The 18,431-nt window shown below is 42.1% G+C and overlaps 2 protein-coding genes and 1 pseudogene across 3 annotated transcripts; 2 read left to right on the top strand and 1 right to left on the bottom strand.

Annotated features, from left to right (window-relative positions):
• The first annotated feature begins 1,075 nt into the window (after positions 1-1,075).
• On the top strand, positions 1,076-6,494 carry LOC102718754 (UMP-CMP kinase 3). The gene is made up of 10 exons (XM_006657917.3): positions 1,076-1,182; positions 3,630-3,696; positions 3,861-3,915; positions 3,993-4,110; positions 4,225-4,381; positions 4,523-4,603; positions 4,690-4,797; positions 4,932-5,000; positions 5,131-5,190; positions 6,166-6,494. The coding sequence occupies exons 2-9, from the start codon at positions 3,655-3,657 to the stop codon at positions 5,137-5,139; spliced, it is 639 nt and encodes a 212-aa protein (XP_006657980.1). The 5' UTR covers positions 1,076-1,182; positions 3,630-3,654; the 3' UTR covers positions 5,140-5,190; positions 6,166-6,494.
• LOC107304568 lies at positions 6,315-7,821 on the top strand (annotated as a pseudogene).
• Positions 7,822-13,883: 6,062 nt separating this feature from the next.
• LOC102716149 (probable trehalose-phosphate phosphatase 3) lies at positions 13,884-18,003 on the bottom strand. 2 transcript variants are annotated; one of them, XM_015839457.2, is made up of 11 exons: positions 17,596-18,003; positions 17,371-17,511; positions 17,098-17,169; positions 16,426-16,539; positions 16,122-16,193; positions 15,923-16,024; positions 15,712-15,789; positions 15,362-15,431; positions 14,902-14,972; positions 14,678-14,770; positions 13,884-14,223 (listed from the first exon to the last, which is right to left on the bottom strand). In XM_015839457.2, exons 1-11 carry the CDS (start codon positions 17,851-17,853, stop codon positions 14,161-14,163), a joined length of 1,134 nt encoding a protein of 377 aa, XP_015694943.2. In that variant the 5' UTR covers positions 17,854-18,003; the 3' UTR covers positions 13,884-14,160. The 2 variants fall into 2 exon arrangements, with proteins under 2 accessions (XP_015694943.2, XP_006658837.2); XM_006658774.3 differs by having other exon boundaries at positions 16,122-16,190.
• Positions 18,004-18,431: the final 428 nt, after the last annotated feature.

Here is an 18,431-nt window from a genome sequence, read left to right as displayed (position 1 = left end):
TTTTTTTTGGATAATTTAACAGTAGATATATATGTTATTTTGTATTGGTGCCAAACAATTGGTAGTGCATATTCCTATTTGGTCAAATTTTAGAACTGGCATATTGAGACCAATCCAAACATGAGCTCGCTAATTTTATGTTATCAAAGAGCCGGTAGTGCCAAAAAAAAGCCACGTTTTCGGTAATTTGGTAGGTTAAAGAACCAAACATACCCTAATATTCTCCTACTATATATGATCCTGATTGCATAATTAATTCAACTCATTTTTTTAGCTTTTGGCTTGCATCTTGTAAATTTTTTAGTAAATTTCAAACAACTATAGGTATCAAAATTTGGTGATAAATACATAGTTGTATGACATGCATCCATAAATGTATAGTTTTAGTATAATTTGATTATATATATATATATATATATATATATATATATATATAGAAATTTACACTCATTTCCCCTTTAATGCTATAAGTAGTTTGCTCTTGATTCCAATAAAAGTGGCTTCGAATCCAAAGCCAAGCTCCCGCTTTTCTCAGCTCTAGCTCTACACAGCTGCGTGTATCTGATGAATATTCGCATGCACCGTCTTTGCGCAAACATCTTATTTATCTAACACATATAGACTTTATGCATATAAATTTTAAATATATAAATATTACATTCAGTATATAAACTTTCCATATATATTTTCTAATATAATATATAAACATATGGATTTAAGATCGAGAAATCGAATCCTAGTTCGAATAGAGTCAAATGTATAAATTATATATAAATATTGATGCAAATTTTATATGTATAAATTTTTCAAAAAACGAAGAAGTCATATGAAAAAAAGGTAAAAAATAACGAGCGTTTGCATCAAATGGGAGCGCGCGAACCTACGCTAGCTCTTTTGCACGCACACGCACGCACGCATCTCGTCCACGGCGACGGCGACGCCGACGCGCCCCCTCTCCCTGACCAATCACCACGCTTCCCGCGGCGACCCCGCGTGGGCCCCACCTGTCAGAGGAGAGAGCATCTCGCCCCGCGCGCCACGCGCGTATAAACGGACACCTCTCCCCTCTCTCCCCACCGTTTCCTCCTCGTGTAGTTTCTTCTTCTCCACCGCGCTGCAGATCTTCCGCCGCCAAGCCGACCGCAGCCGGGGCCTCGATCCCCTCGCCGGAATCCAGCGGAGGTAAAAACGCCGAATCCCACCATCCCTGACTCGTCCTATCTTACCCCGCTCGCGGGATCTTTGCTGGGGCCTCCCTTGCTGCGAGATCTGATTTGCTCATTTGGCGGGGAGTGTGATTTTGGTCGAGGGCTTGGGATCTGCGTGACTTTGGCGGGGTTAAGCGGAGGGATTCGTCTCTCGGTTGGGGTGGATGGATCTGACGAGGAGGGCTGCTGTGATGGTGCGGCGGGAGCCGGATCTGGAGATTCCTCGGTGCTGCTTTTTTTTTGGAGGGGGCCGACTGCGCTAGCTTGTTGGTATGCTTATGTTTGCCAGCATCGATTCGGGAGATCATGGGGTTGGGTCGTGGTAAGGAGATCTTAGTTCTAGTGATCTAGTTATGTTGTAATCGCGATCCTTCCGCGTGTTAAATACTTGAGTAATCAATTTATCAGCAAGCACCTCAGTGAGTAATGTCGTAACTGAGTTAGGGGAATACAAGGGAATTATCGATCATTGTTTGATCCTGCTTTAGGATTAGTACTAGAAAGCAAAGCCGCGCAAATAGGACAGCTTAATGGAGTCTATATGCATTTTTAAAAGTTGTTTCGTATAAATTAGTTTTAAAAATCAGGTAAAAACTTATCTAATTTCTTCATCTCTACCAGGGGTCTAAAACTTGCATATAGCATTCAATTTCTAGGGTTAAGAGGGCTAAATACCTTTAAATTTATATTCTTTTCACGCCAATAATTCTGATGCCAAATAAAATTCTCTACTTTCTTTGGCTCTGCCATCTTTTTATTGGAACGCTGCAGTGAACATTATAGAAGTCTCTAGAACTGCTCCCGTTGGAAAGAAGACTATAGTGAGGCATTAAGATGATATACTACGTTGTTGTTTTGCCATCAAAATCTCAGCTAAAAATGCTCATGGGATAAAATATATTGTGTCTTTGTCTTTACCTCATGTCCAATTGACGATTTCCTGAGGATGAAATTCAGATGATTCTAAGAATAGATTATTTTGTTTAATCTAGGAGAAATCTATTTAGGTACTAATACAGAGCATTGAAGTACTTCTATTGGAATTTATTTGTAACACTGACCAAAATTTTTTTTCTCATAAATCTTTCCAACTTACCGTCCGAAAACAAATGGACCATTGTCAACGTGTACACCAACAACAGTAGGATATAGAAGTATCTGTTAGGGCAAACATGATGGGTTTAAAAAGAGTAAACCTTTTGAATGGGAGTAGTGCTCTTTCTGTTGAAAATGAAATAAAGTTATTTGTACTCTTGTACTTTGTTATAAGATAAAATTAATTCTACACCTATTTTTTTATCTCAACCAATCATAGGGGCCAATATTTAGTTTTTTGGAAAAAAAATCAAACATATATTTACAAACAAAAATAACTTGTAAATAATACTTGTATATATATGCGTTTTTAGCGATATAAAAGTGGCTGGAAAATAAGTTCATTTCTAAATAATAATTACAAGTTTGGAAAAGCAAGAAATAGATATATTAGAAATAGAAATAAATAAAATAAAAGATAATTGTATTGAATATGATAAAATAATGTATATATCAGTGTTTTGGCTTTTATTGATATAGAAATATATAATGAGCAAAAATAAAATTATTTGAGTAGTATAAAGTATCAAAGAAGGCGGCCTGTAACAGAAATGATGGTGTTGCCAGTCTGGCAGCCTCACATGTAAAATGCTACTCCCTCCGTCCCATATTATATGAGATTTTGACTATTCACTCGTAATTTTTAACCTTTCGTCTTATTCAAAAATTTTGTACAAATATAAAAATTTATAAGTAATACTTAAACTACTTTTAATAGTGAACAAAATAAATAATATTTTTAATTTTTTTTAATAAGACGAGTGGTCCAAATTCCATATTATATGAGATGGAGGTAGTAAATGATTTGCAATCCGGTGGCAAGGAAGCAAAAGCTCATTTTCGCTGCACCACGTGACACGTTTCTTTGATTTGCCATCCGACAGCAAGGAAGTGAAAGCTCATTTTTACTGCGCCACGTGGCACATCTCTCCATCCGAGAAAGTGTAGAGAATTCGGTATTAGAGATGCCAACTTGATGGAGCAGGACATAACTGTTTCTAAGTTTGGTATATCCATAATAGCACAGGGACGTGCAGATTTGTTATTAGATTAAGAATGAGAAGTAGAATCAGTGATTAGTCAATGCATTGCATTGCTATGTGTTGTTGTCTTGTGCATAAGACTACTGTTGTGAATCATACTTTAACTCTTTAAGTTGGCTTTGACTGGTTCAAATCTCAGAATTGGCTGACCTGATAAAGGTGGTTGAGTCCTCACAATCCAACCAGCACTAGGTGTTACAATTGTGTGCCACTAACAATTAGAGTGGTGCCTTTACTTTTTAGTCTGCACCTCTCGTCTGTAACCTCAGTGTTGTTCCCGCAGACACTGAATTTCGGAATTTAAAGCCATGGGTTCAGTTGTGGATGCTCCAGCGGTTGTGGTGGAGGAGGTATTCTTGTGGCATTACTTTGCACTGATTAATATTGTTCGTTTGTTACATTTTAGATCATAGGTCATTCCACTTTTCTGATGCAAAGCGTTGGATTCATTGGCAAATTGTGCTTTTCATGATTGCCGGTTCATCTTACTGGTGAAATTGTGCTTTTCACGCAGGGGGTTGCTGAGAATATGTTGGGTGGTAAGAAAGTTACAGTTGTATTTGTTCTAGGTAAACCATCTTCATTTATGTCTGACTACTGAACATTCTTAGCCATCTTCTGTATCTGACCAAAACTTTACGTACAGGTGGTCCTGGAAGTGGAAAAGGAACACAGTGTGCCAACATTGTCGAGCATTTTGGATTCACCCATCTAAGCGCTGGAGACCTTTTGCGTGCAGAGATAAAATCTGGTTCTGAGAATGGGTATATAATAATTTCCATCCATAAGTTTCTTTGGAACAAGATAGGCCATTTCTACTTCTATATTTAGCACTCGCATGTTCCTACGTATTTATTGCTACATTTTTTGATTTACAGAACTATGATTGAGAACATGATAAAGGAGGGAAAGATTGTTCCTTCAGAGGTTACTATAAAGCTCTTGCAGGAAGCCATGATAAAAAATGAGAACGATAAGTTCCTAATAGACGGGTTTCCAAGGAATGAAGAGAATCGTGCTGCCTTCGAGAATGTTGTAAGCTCATCTACTAGTTGCACTTAAAAAAACTAACTACCCATTCTTTGTTAGCTGATAATTCAGTAGCTTTCTTTCCCCTACCACTGAATGCACCTAGATGTGAATTTTTATGACCGCTTATTGTTTCATATATACCAGACAAAAATTTCTCCTGCATTTGTGCTATTCTTTGACTGTTCTGAAGAAGAGATGGAAAGACGTCTTTTGGGACGCAATCAGGTTGCTTTCATCACTTATGTTCTTTTTAGCATTTGTATCCTCTTGAGGACACCTTTGTGTTTCCAACATGCCTTATGATTTTACAGGGTAGAGTTGATGACAACATTGAGACTATCAGGAAAAGATTCAAGGTTTTTGTTGAATCGAGTTTGCCTGTTATTGAGCATTACAATGCGAAAGACAAAGTTAAAAAGGTACCACCACGCTCTCACGAGTCATGACCATTACAATTTACTGACAATGGTTTAGTCATTCGCATATTTTTGTCACTGCTACTCTTTTGGGATCTTCACTTTGACCCCTCATGAATAAATTATCTTCTGATCAGATTGATGCTGCAAAACCAATTGCTCAAGTGTTTGAAGATGTCAAAGCCATTTTTGCCCCATATGCTAAGGTAAACTACTGGTTTCACCTTGTTTTAGCTCCTACACATATCATCTAACAATTAGGCATCCAGTTACTTGCACTTGACGAAATATCACCTACCATTTGCATGCGTCTAACACCATATTCTTGTCTGTCAGGCTGCATAGAGAGATAGAAAGGACCACAGAGGTGATAATGTTGGCGTGCTTTTGGAAAAGGTATACGGTATACCCCACCTCAATACATTACTTTATTTTCATCTGTTTTCCTTTTCTGACTTGATCAACAAGGTAGTTAGGTACTGAATAGTTGATCTTTTGGATATGTTATTAACAGTAGCAGCTGTCCAGGGTAATCATCAATCGAAACAAGAACAGCAACTCTAATAACATAGGAGTTAAAATGCTCCCTCGGCTACATATTATAAGATATTTTGGCTATATCTAGATTCATTCATGGATTAATACATATGTTATATATATGTGTTCAGATTCGTTATCATCCATATAAATCTAGAGAGAGTCAAAACATTTTATAATGTGGAACAGAGGCAACACTAATCATGTGCATTAATAATATGCATTGCTTTCCCCTTAATGAAATGAAACGCAATTCTCTTGCGTTTATGCATTGCTTTCCCCTGATCGAAAGCTAGGGCTACCCTGTAGAATATGGCATATTCTTGCTGCTGGCTTCATTGATAATTGGCCTTTTCCACTACGTCTGAATGCATTCAGTGGAAAGTTTGGTTATATATATGTGATGCTGAAGAAACTGCAGCCAAGTTTAAGTTGATGTAGACCTTCAGAACTCAAATCCTCAAGTGGAAATGACTATCTTATTTTAAGAAACAAAGCTGCCGGGTGTTCATATCTCACTTCGATCAGAAAATTACTTATTACACGTGCTCTCATTCTGCTCTGGTTTTGTTCTGTGATATCCTTCTTTGAATAGGCATTCTTGCAATCTAACCATTGCATTGAGACACTACTAAATTATTGATGCTTTTTCACTTTTGCCAAATGGTTTTCACATAACTGGTGTTAATATATTATCTTCTTTTTTGCTTGTATCTCATTTATTCTCTTACTCTGCGCTCTATTGTATTGCCTAAAGCACTTCGTTTGTTGTGATACGTTAATCTTGTTATTACCATCGAGTACTGTAACAAAATCTTCACTAACTTTTTGCAGGCTTTGCTCGAGTGTGACTGCATATCTGTGATTATGAACCCTTAAATATAGAAAGGTTTTTTTTTGTGGCTCACATGAGCTACCTGAATTTATGTAGGCAATTCGATTTGTTACCATCAATAAGTATAAATCCGAGTCTCACTGCCCCCATGGTGTAACATTTTCCATTTTCGTGTATCCTTTATAATGTTGTACTGTTGTATAATTTGCCTCGTGGATGATCAGACATTATCCCCTCCCACCAGCTAATGCCATTGCAAGAGGGGATTAAAGCATCTGTAACTGTCACATTCTTTCACAAGCAATTTGTTATTTGTCCTTTTTGATCCTGCTCTTTAGTCATTATCGATTATATATTAACGTGAGCATGTTTCTTTCTTAAACTACTAAACTGTGCTACACTATCTTTGCTTTAATGTTTATTCAAGGAATAAGTTTATTTTAGATGAGATACTGAGTTGCAAAATCATCCCTCAACCTCAGTATCAGAAATGTTAGACCCCCACCTCATAAAAACCATGCGAAAGAGGTCCTCAGGTAGCATACAAGGATGGATTCACTTACGTGGCATACTAGTCAGCTTGTAGGACCCACTTGTAAGTCAAATAAAAAATAAAAATAAAAACTCCCTCTGCTCTCCCCTCCCTCTCCATTGCCATCGCCACTGTCCGGCTGGGCGGGCGGAGGCCCCTGTCTCAATGCCGTGCTGGCGAGCTAGCCACCAACATCCTGCGTGTTGTGGCGGCGAGAGCGTTGAGGGTGGGGATTTAGCGTCGTCATCGACGGTCGCCTTTGCGCCGACATCATCGCCTACGCAGCGCGGGACGCGGCCAGGTACCTCTGCCGCATCGGCGTCGACTTCGCCGTCCCCGCCGGTTGCCTCGACGGCGTGGTCTCCCGCAGCAGGGACGCCGACACATACCTCCCCGACGTGGCATCTAACCTCACCGACCTCGTCCGTAACTTCTGCCACAAGAACTTCATCGTGGAGGAGCTCATCATCCTCTCCGGTGCGCACTCCATCGGCGTCACCCATCGCACGTCCTTCTCCGGCCGCCTCGCCGCCCCTGCATCCCAGATCAACCCGGGCTACCACCTACCGTAGCCTGCTCGTGTCCAAGTGCGGTGGCGTGTCACCAACCCCAAGCAGCAACCCGGCCGTGGTGAACAATGTGTGCGACGAGGACGCGGTGGCAGTGGCGAGGAGCTTGCTGCGGTTCGTGCCGAGGCTGAGGAAGGCGAAGGACACAGCTACTACCACAACAACCTGGCTATGGCGGTCACCTTCCACCCCGACGGCATGGGCGCTGCTCACCGGAAAGGAGGCGTGCGACCACGTCATGGAGTATGCCGAGAACGGCACGCCGTGGAACCTGGACTTCGCTGACACGCTGGTGAAGCTGAGCAAGCTGCCCATGCCGGTGAGAGAGAATTTTTTTACTTTTTTATTAGGCTGACATGTAGACTTGATACTGACATTTTTTTAAGTTTGCTTAAGCTAACTTGATACTGACATATGGGTCCCATAAATTTTTTAAGTATTTTTTGGCTGACTGGGACGCCACGTAAGCGAAACCATCCTCATATACCGCTAGGGGACCTCTTTTGCATAGTATTCTTTAATTCAGGGTCTAATATTTCCGGTATTAGGGTTGAGGGACGATTTTGAAACTCTATGCCAAGATAAGGGACCTAAAGTAAACTTATTTCTTTATTCAAGCTGCTACAAAAATCACTCCCATCCTTGGGGCCTTGGCTTTCCGGCCCATTCTACGGCGCGCTGGGCCTCGACCTCGAAGCTGCTCATGGTGCTGCATTTGATTCGGGCGTCAGTCCCTGCCTGCTGGCCATGTCCCTTGTACAACAACAACTCCTATACCACTCTCCTGTGTGCATGCATAATAAAGCCATCAATCTAGGGCAGATTTTCTTGGCAACTTGTTGCCGGTCAAATTTATCTTGTCAGAAGAAACATGCATGCATGGTGTGGGACAAGGCCATAACCTGATATCACCGATGCACACAACTATCGATTGATTTGGCACCATGCATGCATGGTGCCACCTTATATTATTCCACGCATGAATGTTAGATTTAAATTTCACATGAGCCGTTTCTTTTTTTCTTTTTCTCTTTAAAAAAAACCGAAATGATAGAAGGCATCTCTATGGCCATTCAGAATGTGTACGCACACTTCGGCACATGGCCACCAAGTTTAGCTCCTTCGCTTTCTATACAGCACCCGAATAATATAATTGTATATACATGATTTCTCATATCTCATAGTCAAAATTTAAATTCTAAAACCTAGTTTTAAGTTTGATTTTGGAGTTATTTTATCATACATAGTTCATTTTTATTACCATTGGATTTTAAAACATTGATAATATGTATGTAAATGTTTTACATATAAATTGTTTTTTATTGCTTTGTTTATGTATTTTATGGCTTAATCAACGATCAGATGATCATAGCGCTGCAACCTGCAAGTCCATTGTCAAGCTAAACAGGACAAAATATCGTCCTTCAGATGTACTGCTGTAGTGCTGTGTGTGCAGTTCCGTTTCATGATTTCATCGATCACATCAAGTTAAAGTGAATGCAGCTATAGCGCATCCAATAATTTAGGTGGTGATTAGATTAAGAAAATTTTTGAAAGAAGTGTCACGTTAAATATTTGACCGGATATCGGAAGGGGTTTTCGGACACGAACGAAAAAACAAATTTTACGGCTAGCCTGGAAACCACGAGACGAATCTTTTGAGCCTAATTAATCCGTCATTAGCATATGTTGGTTATTGTAGCACTTATGGCTAATCATGAACTAATTAGGCTCAAAAGATTTATCACAAGATTTCTTTTATAAATGTGCAATTAGTTTTTTGGTTCATCTACGTTTAATGTTTTATTTAGGTGTCCAAAAATTCGATGTGATGATTTTGGAGAAAAATTTTAGGAACTAAACAAGGCCTTACTTTCTAGGGATGATCTCGCGTGCAATTAGCTAGCTCGATCGATCATATCAGATATAATAATCATGCATACATGCAAATCAATCAGGGGCCAGAGGCCCAGAGCCACGCATCCATAATGCCAACCAACCACAGAATAGTCTCTTTTATATAGTACATTTTCGGCTAGCTAGCTAGTTACACTAATCTAGCCTTAATCGTTTAAACTACAGCTAATAAGACGTAGAATAACAAAAAAATAAATCAATCAGAATAATTTATATAAACTTTTATCATGTGTTATTAGCAGTTTAAAAATCTAATACTGAAACATATATACAGTGATTAAAAAACTTGAATTCCTAATAATTCAACTCTATTTTTAGTTTTATTAAGTCCTAAATTTTGCTGAGGTTATAACAAGCAGAGAATGAGATATATACTTAGCTCTCTTTTTGAGTCATAAGATCCATTAATTAGCCAGTTCAAATCGCCCCTAGCTAGATCTCCTTAGTCTTTACCGTTAATTCTTTCATATAATTAAACGCCGGTCGATCTACCTTTCCGCCGCGGCCGCCACTCACCACGCCGACGGCCGCCGGCCGGCGAGGACCACCGCGGATTAATGCATGATAAAGATACCTACTTAAAGCCCCACTACGTATCTTGCTTTGAGATCCATGCATGTATTCTACTGCCGGCCTCTCATCTAATTAATCAGAGACCTTTAACACACAAGCCTTTGAATGTGACCAGCATGTGATCACTCCTCTTGTAGCCTTGATACGTGACATGCTTAAAAATTGGGGTTTCCCAATGCTAGCTCCAAACATATATATATAGGATCATAATTAAAGAATCAGATAGACTAATCACACCAATCATATGTTATAACAAAAAAACCTGCAAAAGTGGCCTTGCTTTCCCCATAGGTTTGAGGTTAAGTGGTTGGCTCAGAAGCTCATCTTTTTTGCCCCCAATTATTCCAAACGCAGGACTGTGTACTGTGGGTGTGGTGATTCCTTGTTTATGCAGTGCCAAGGCAAAGTTAATTACCCTTTTTTCGGCACAAAGCATGGGGCTTGCACGGCATGCTTCTTTCCACGCATGCCAATGCCAGTAAAGTCCACAAGGTCCCCCCAACCCAACCATGCATTGCTCCACACAAAACCCCTAAAAAGTAATGCAAATTGTAATAGCCACAAATTAACAACAAAATGTCCCCGGTGTCTATTCATAGTCACCGACAAAGCAGAATTTACGCTCCAGAAATACTACTTTAGGTCCCAACGTCACGCGAAGGTATACACCTTCCAGTTTGATAATCCTATTGTTTTAGACTGACACATTTTTTTGTTGACTACAATTTTCTACTAAAATATATTAAAACATTAAATAGATATTTACTTTTATTAAATTACCATTCATGGCTCGTCGATGTATATTATATTGTTTTCAAACTGAATATTTTAAAAGTTATTGATGGTCAAAATTTTAAAAGGTCTGATTACATCCTTGTCCAAAACCACAAATTTTAAAACTGAAGGGATTACATCGGGATACAGCGTCGCCCAAGCCCCCGTCGCTCTCAATACAATGACACCCAAATCTCCTGCGAGCTATAACAACGTGAGAGCTAGCAACGGAGCCTGTACGCTCGAGATTTCAAGGAGTGGAGTCCAACTCGTGAAAGGCGCAGCTAGCTTCTGAAAACGATTGGATCGATCGATCGATCGGCAGGAAGGCAGCGCACACATGCTTTGCACACACACGCGCAAAAGTACAAGCTGGTGCTGGCTGCGTGCGTTTAGTTTGTCGGCTCGTGCCTTCTTCCACGCTAAGGCAAGAGCAAAGCGAGAGCCACAGATCAAGTTCTACTTTTAAAGTCACGTGACTTTGTTACTGACATATATATATATATATATATATATATATATATATATATATATATATCCAATAATCCATATATTGATAACAAAGAAAAACAATATCGATCGGAGGGCCACACAGGAGCACGTATGCATGCCGGATCCAGATCTTACGCAGTCACAATAGTGACGACAACTTATGCAATTGCTGCTGTCATCCCAGGATGGAGACCGGACGGTCTAAATCAGCAGTGCGTACTGTTCGAAACACTATACCAACACACCGGAGCATATTTTACCGTTGACAATAGCACTGTAGTGGTCATTGTGTACAATTAAAATGGATGGCTAAAATTATGTGTAATTCTTGAGGTGCAGTCATCTCAAATCATGCATGCCCCTGGTCCAGGGGCAGCTTGGCTGGTTGTGCTGCGGCCGCCTCCCTCCTCGTGGCCTGGATCGGTTGGGTCAAAAGGGAGCTACTGCAAGGCTTGCAAAACACTCCTATTAGAAAAGAAATTGTGCTGCCTACCGGTGGAGAGGGAGATTCGCTGGGAATATCGGCAGCCAGGCATGTTCCCCTGAAGTAAATATATAGGGGTAGTCCATAAACAAAAGGGGAATTAATTGATAACAGAACCGGGCATGTTGCGAGTTCAACAGAGAATCAATATGCCGGGGACAAAATTAAAATAGTGCAAGTAGCGTGGTGCCCATATATCTAGGGTAGCTGGACTACGTGCCAAGAAGCCTCTCATTGGTGGTGTTGCTGAGAGAAATCAGTGTGCGGCTGTACTGTATAGTATAGGGGTAGTAAATTGTCATTCTCAACGCTGAGGTTTTATAAACTTTTTACCTGGATCAGTTAATTCCCTTCAAATTTCTCCCAGTAAAAAACGTTTATTCTGAAGAGGCGGGAAATTTTAGGCTTTGTTATTTTCCAGCTAAACATGAAAGAGAAAATTTATCTGATTTTTATGATATCTATTTCATTATGTAAATGATAAAATTAAACGAATATAAATTTAAAAATCCACTTTATAAAATATTAAAATGTGAGACAATAAACTTTTATATATATATATATATTTTTAAAAAATTGCATCATTTAATCTTTCTTGAAAAGCATATGTAAAAGCTAAGAAAAAAATGTGAGAATAATTTGGAGAAATAACACTTGATATTCTTCCATTGTTGTATATATATACTCCCTCTGATTTTTTTATTTGATGTCAATGACTTTTTAATCTACGTTTAACCCTTCGTCTTATTAAAAAAATTATATAATTATTGACTATTTTATTATGATTTGATTTATTACTAAAATAACTTTAAATATAATTTATAATTTATATATTTAAATAATTTTTTTTAAATAAAACGAAAGATTAAACGTAAATTAAAAAGTTAACAGGGTAAAACCGGAGGGAGTGCTACAAGAGTCGTATTGGTTCGACTTTATGTTGGCACCAGGTAGCAGGTATAGCCATGATATAGCAGCTGTGAGCCTGTGATTTGTGAAGGTAGCGTGGCTGCTGCCACGGGTGGAAGCGCGCGCGCGTGCAGCTACGCTACGCTACCCTAGCATGGGCCGGCACATGCAGATGCAGCCAGGGCGATCCCTGCGCCGGTTAGCTCCGGCCGATACGCCGGATTATTAAATGACGAGATGGATGGACTGGACGGACGGACGCCGCCGTTCCGCGAGCGTGGAACGGAGGCAAGCGCGCTCAGGGGAAACCGCATGCAGGCATGTCATGTGGCCGGCGCATGAATCCCCCGGACAATGACAAACCGGCGTTCAAAAGTCATGTGATTTTGTCACAAACATCTAAACCCGATAAATCGTGTGCCCATATATTATGTTAGCAAATAATGAACTAAATAGAAATGTTCTCAACCCAAATCCCTCTATAAGCCGTGTGACGTTGCTGGAATGATTAGGGCCGCTTGGACATGGTTTCTCTGAGCACCCAACGATAACCGTGGCAAACCCTGATAAATCGTTTATAATAACCACGGTAACTACACCTATATACTACGATGATAATCATGGTTACACCGTATAACTGACGACGGTTACTGCCGTCTCGTTTCCATGTGGATCCTCGCCGTTTTCTACCCGCCGGGTGCTGCCCAAAACACTGCCAAGAAAATATGCATGCATGGTGCAAACTGCAAAGTACTGCGACCAGTGCCCAGTCGTCGCCCCCCACTCAGGTCTTTTCGGTGGCCAACGCTTTGGCACCTCACCATTAAAATTCATCACACATTGCTGCAGCCTTCTAGCTCTTCTTGGGCAGTTCTGAAACTTTGCACTTTTGTGTACATACGGTCCATGTGCCTGCACATATATAGTACTCCATACCGGTATGTACAGCAAATTTACTACTCCACCAGGCACCAGGATGCATATGGATGGTGCATTTACTGAACTACTGGTGCAGCAGCTAGCTGCATGCTCCCCCAAAGCCATAGCTAGCAAATGCAATTCTGCGTTCTGCACCCACCGTGCAGTGTGTCGATCTCCTTCGCCCTTCGATCGGTTGATCAGAATCAGAATGTAAGCCCTGCCCACCAACCAAAGTAATTGCAACTACTACTACTACTACATGTACAATGTTTTTTTTAAAAAAAAATTAATAAATAATTTTATTACTAAACCTCAAAGATAAATATTTTTACAATCTGAACCTTTTGTCCACCTGGCATGACAACTCTACCACGCCATCCAGCTTGACGCAACAGCTCTTAATGCCACACGAGGAGTTAGGTAGCCAAAAATATTCAAATGCTGAAAATATTTATCTCGAAAGTTTAGTGATAAAATTATTTATAAAAAATTAAAAATTAAAAAATCGATAAAGATAAAAATGCAATCAAGAACAGCACAGTGCAGGTAAAAAAGAGGAGGAGATCACACTTGTGTCCCTCTTCATCGATCATTTCTGTCGTCACGGCAGCTAATTTAATTACATGGCCTTTTGCCAGAAGGATACGGTAATAGAGACCTTTCACAGCCAAGGCCTGGAGTTTGTTTACTACCGCATGCACCATGCATGAGTTTACCATTCATCCATGCTTTGTTTCTTCTAATAGACCAAAAGGGAGAGACGAATTAATTAAGGAACAAAAGGCTAGCTAGCTAGCTATAGGCTTCGATCAATCGATCTAAATCAACCCTTTGTCTCGTTGCTCTTAGGAGTAGGCTTCACCAGCTTGCGCAGGAACTCCTTGACCTGTACACAGTGCACAGAAACGCAATGAGAGCAAGCTAGAAACAGATTAATTATCTAAAGCGATCGAGTTAATTAAAAGTGCACACTTGCTAGCTAGCTAGCTAGCTTTCGCTGCTTTTTCCACAGCAACAAATTCGACCGATCGATCACTTTATGATCATCTATCAGGTGGCATGCAGTTTCGGAGCATAAAAATATGTACTGGTAGTAGCTTTCAAAATGCACCAAACTGCTAGCTAAACTAGCTAGCAACTCCTACATTCTTCAGTAACCAACAATGGTTGCTCTAGCATAGCATTTTTTTTTTCCTGAAAGCCTTTCACTTCTTAAAGCAAAATTAAAATTAAGAGCATGCATGTATAGCACATGGACACAAACAGCAATAGCTATAGTGTACAACATTGTAGATACAGCTCAGTGCCCTAGTGGTGTGAGTGACATGCAGTATATATACCTCGGATGGCTCTCTCAGAGTGTAGGATGCAGTGGTCTCCTTTGGGAACTTGGTCACAAGGATTCCTATGCCCTGTCCCATGTTGCGCAGCACCTAATGTTCATTTAGCAAAGGGCAAAAGTGTCACTTCATTTCATTGTTATATATGTGTACAACAACTTTTCTCTCTTTATTTTCTACAACAAGTAATGCATGCCCCTTGAGCAAATGATTTACATATATACCTTGAAAGCGTCCTCATCCGTGCGGTCATCTCCAATGTAAATAGGGAAAACATCATTGCGCCCCTTGTAGCCTTCAAAGGGAAATTAAAAACATTCATAGAAAATATGCCATTAGTTCATTTATTAATGACGTCAAACATGAATAACGGATTTTCCCGCGCATTTTTGCATGAACACTAAATAGTAAATATACTCGCAGAATTTATATACAACATTTATCTTATATTTTTCACGAATATAATTTTATATTAGGGGAACTATATCAAACAACTAACATGTTATAGTTTAGACCCACTCTAATATAATATAATAGCTAGTGTAATTGGTTTTCTTTTTTTAGGCCTTGGAGGTTCATTTTTAGCCACAGATACTCCTATATAGTAGTACATAAATAGATTGATAATTTTAGCTTAGCATGCTAGATAGTATACAGATAACTAGAGTACGCGCGTGTTCTCACCGAGAGATTTGAGCAGGAACTGGAGCGCGGAGCCTTTGTCCCAGTCGATGACAGGGCGGATCTCCAGCACCTGTAAACATGTGACAACATGAGTTCCATCAATCAGATCCACAGCAATAGCTAAAAAACCCTTCATGTTAATCACAACTCAACGATTGCACGATCATCTGCAACCCAATCAATCCTAGTTTTTTTTTCTCTACATAAGGGTATTTATTTCATGGCCTCTATATTCAACCGACTTTAGATACTACTCAGATTACTGCAACCACTCAAGCGCGTGTCTTTCAGGATCAATCCTAGATGTAGTTAGCAGGCTTTAATTGCAGGGATGGCAGTTTGGCACCGACCTTTCTTCCCTTGGTGAGACGGAGATCCGGGTAGCCCTCCATCACCGCCCTCACCTCCGCGTCCAGCGCGCCCCACTCCTGCATGCACGGAAACCAACGAACCGACCGATCGATCAGCCGCGAGAAAACACACGCGCAATCTCGAACGACACGACACCGACGGGTCGCGCGCCCGCCCGCGCAAGCGCAAACCGATCGATCGATCGCTCACCGCCTCGTCGACGCAGCGGTAGTGGACGGAGAGGCAGAACTTGTTGTTCTCCACCAGCGCCCCCGCGATGCTCGCCATCCTCCCCTTCAGCACCTGGTACACCTGCAGTAATTGCGTGCAAATTTCCACCGAATCAGCAGTGCGGTCACGGTGAAATTTCCCCCCCGGAAACTGCGTGCGTGCGTGCGTTGCCGTTTACCTCGTCGATGACGGGCAGGAACTCGGCGGCCGGCTGGCACGTAACAACCGCGTCTTCACCACCACCACCCTGCTGTATGTACGTCGTAGCCACATCAGACGAATCGACAGGGAGATGTACACGTATAGTAGCAGACAAAGGACATGTCCCTTTCGCAAGCCTAGTGTACACACACATGTATACACGTCGGGAGAGATGGAGAGAGAAACACCAGCTCGATCGGGACAAAAGTGCAGGGCAGAAAGAGACCGATCTAGAGAGAGGGAGAGAGAGGAGTTGCTGCGTTAATTGCTACAGTACTGACCTGGTTTGCGTTCATGCTGTGGTGGTACTCCGATGCTGCCGCCGTGGGGCCCCTGATGTCCATGCCATGGCTCCCGGCGTAGTACAGCTCCTCCAGTTTCACAAAGTCGAACACCTACACACACATGCGTTGCGTTGCACTCATGTCATGTCACTCATGCATGGCCCACGCTCCATACATGGCTATTACTGTTACTACTACTACTGCTGCTGCTGCCGCCGCCGTTACCACTTGACCAGGACCAGCACAACAAAAAGAAAGGGAAAAAAGAAATCATTTTTTGGCACACATGATGCTGCTGCATGCTGTGCCTGTGCCTGCCTCCTATGGAAGCGCAAGAAGAATTTGCACTTTCTGAAAGCACTGTTCCATTCCACCCGGTCCGGGTTCATAGGCGGCCGGCATGCATGTGGACGGGAAATAAAACCGCACGGGAAGGAATCACGGAGAAGATTCCTTGTTTTTACTGCCTCACACATGACACACCATGGCATCATTGCCGAGTCATGCATGCACGGATCGGAAAAAAAAACACACCAAGGGTCCCGGTTAAAAAAAAAACTCTCGGGACCCCTTTTTTTCTCCATGGAAAGAGGAATAAAAAGTCATGGAACCATGAAAGAAAGTACTACTACTAGTGCTTCTTCTTGGAGTTGGAAGTGCCATGCGTACCTTGTCGATGCACCTCCCGCTCACGATCGCCGTCGGGAAGTGCTTCGACACGGCTCTCACCGCCTCTCTCATCTGTGGTGAAACAGTAAAAAAATAGAGAAGGGAGAGGGAGTTAGAAACGGTAAAAAAAAATGGGGACAGCTCGGCGACGAAACAGGGGCATGTCGCTCTGGTTCGAGAGCGGCAGGAAAAGAGAGGGGTATTTCGAGAAGAAAGGTGAGATCTTTTTTTGTTCTTTTTTGGAGAGGGAGGGGGGGGGGGGGGATTACTGACGTCGTCGGTCATGACGGCACGGTCGGGGTCGGCGACGATGGGGGAGAGGGTGCCGTCGTAGTCGAGGAACACGACGATCTCCTTGCCCTTCGCCGCGGCGGCGATGGACTCGAACATGGCCAATGCCGACGGGTGCTTCTCCTGCGAGCAAACACGACCGGATCACGCCGTGATTCGCGTCATCTGAGAGAGAGGGAGGGGAAAGAGACACGGTAGCGTGCGTACCATCCATTCGTCGTGCTCGGCGCCGACGACGGGCTTGGCGTGGCGAGGGGAGGAGGCCCTCATGGAGTCGAGCCAAGATCCGGGTATGGTCACCCCGGCGCCGGCGAGGTCCACGTGGACCGGCGGCGCCGCGGCCTTCTTGCAGTCGGTACCGCGCCTGCCGGCCATGAACGGCGAGAAATGCCGCCCGGCCTGCGCCGCCGCCGGGACGGCCCCGGTGACCGCATCCTCCGCGGCGAAGCCGGCGTGGTTCGTCATGCCCAAATCAACCGCGACCGAACAAACGAACGAACAGGGCGCAGGGCAGGCGCAAACAGCACCAGCTAGCTACAGGGAGCTGTGGGCTACAGGGGGAGTGAGAGATCGAGGAGGAGGCGGTGGTGATGGCGATGGCTGGAGGTGGTGGTGGAGGAGGAGAGGACAGGAGAAGGTGGGCTTTGGACGGTGGGGGGAGAGGGGTTTATATAGGTAGAGAATGGCCCACCTCCGCAGTTTCCTCCCATTTTTTTAGAGGCTCCATTAGTTTTTCATTTTCTAGAGAAGTGATTCCCATTCGATTTTTTTGAGGTTGGTAAACACGTTAACACATTGATCAAAATGTTTTTCCGACTATCTTTGAAGGGCATGAGTTGTTTTCGTTGGGTACCAAGTTCCAACTAATATACGTGCATAACAGATCATATCCGATATGACTATATATATATATATATTTTTGTCTATATCGAAAATACAATGCTACATATCCTAGGCTTATGTATAACGCGGTGACAGATGACGATCGACGTATCTCACGGATGTTTATCGTATTGACGTTTTATTAAATTTATTCTCCGGTG

The sequence above is a fragment of the Oryza brachyantha genome, chromosome 7 (assembly GCF_000231095.2).
Source record: "Oryza brachyantha chromosome 7, ObraRS2, whole genome shotgun sequence".
NCBI lineage: Eukaryota > Viridiplantae > Streptophyta > Magnoliopsida > Poales > Poaceae > Oryza > Oryza brachyantha.
The sequence above is the reverse complement of the archived record's forward strand: the minus strand, read 5'-3'. Positions and strand labels throughout refer to the sequence as shown.

Bases quoted from the DNA above. Each gene is read 5' to 3' on its own strand.
- LOC102718754 (XM_006657917.3), top strand. From the start codon at position 3,655: ATGGGTTCAGTTGTGGATGCTCCAGCGGTTGTGGTGGAGGAG. The intron at 4,382-4,522 runs GTAAGCTCATCT...CATATATACCAG, and splicing joins GTGCTGCCTTCGAGAATGTT to ACAAAAATTTCTCCTGCATT. The intron at 4,798-4,931 runs GTACCACCACGC...TCTTCTGATCAG, and splicing joins CGAAAGACAAAGTTAAAAAG to ATTGATGCTGCAAAACCAAT.
- LOC102716149 (XM_015839457.2), bottom strand. From the start codon at position 17,853: ATGACGAACCACGCCGGCTTCGCCGCGGAGGATGCGGTCACCGGGGCC. The intron at 15,432-15,711 runs GTCGGTGCCAAA...ACATGTTTACAG, and splicing joins GTCTCACCAAGGGAAGAAAG to GTGCTGGAGATCCGCCCTGT. The intron at 14,973-15,361 runs GTGAGAACACGC...TTCCCTTTGAAG, and splicing joins GTTCCTGCTCAAATCTCTCG to GCTACAAGGGGCGCAATGAT.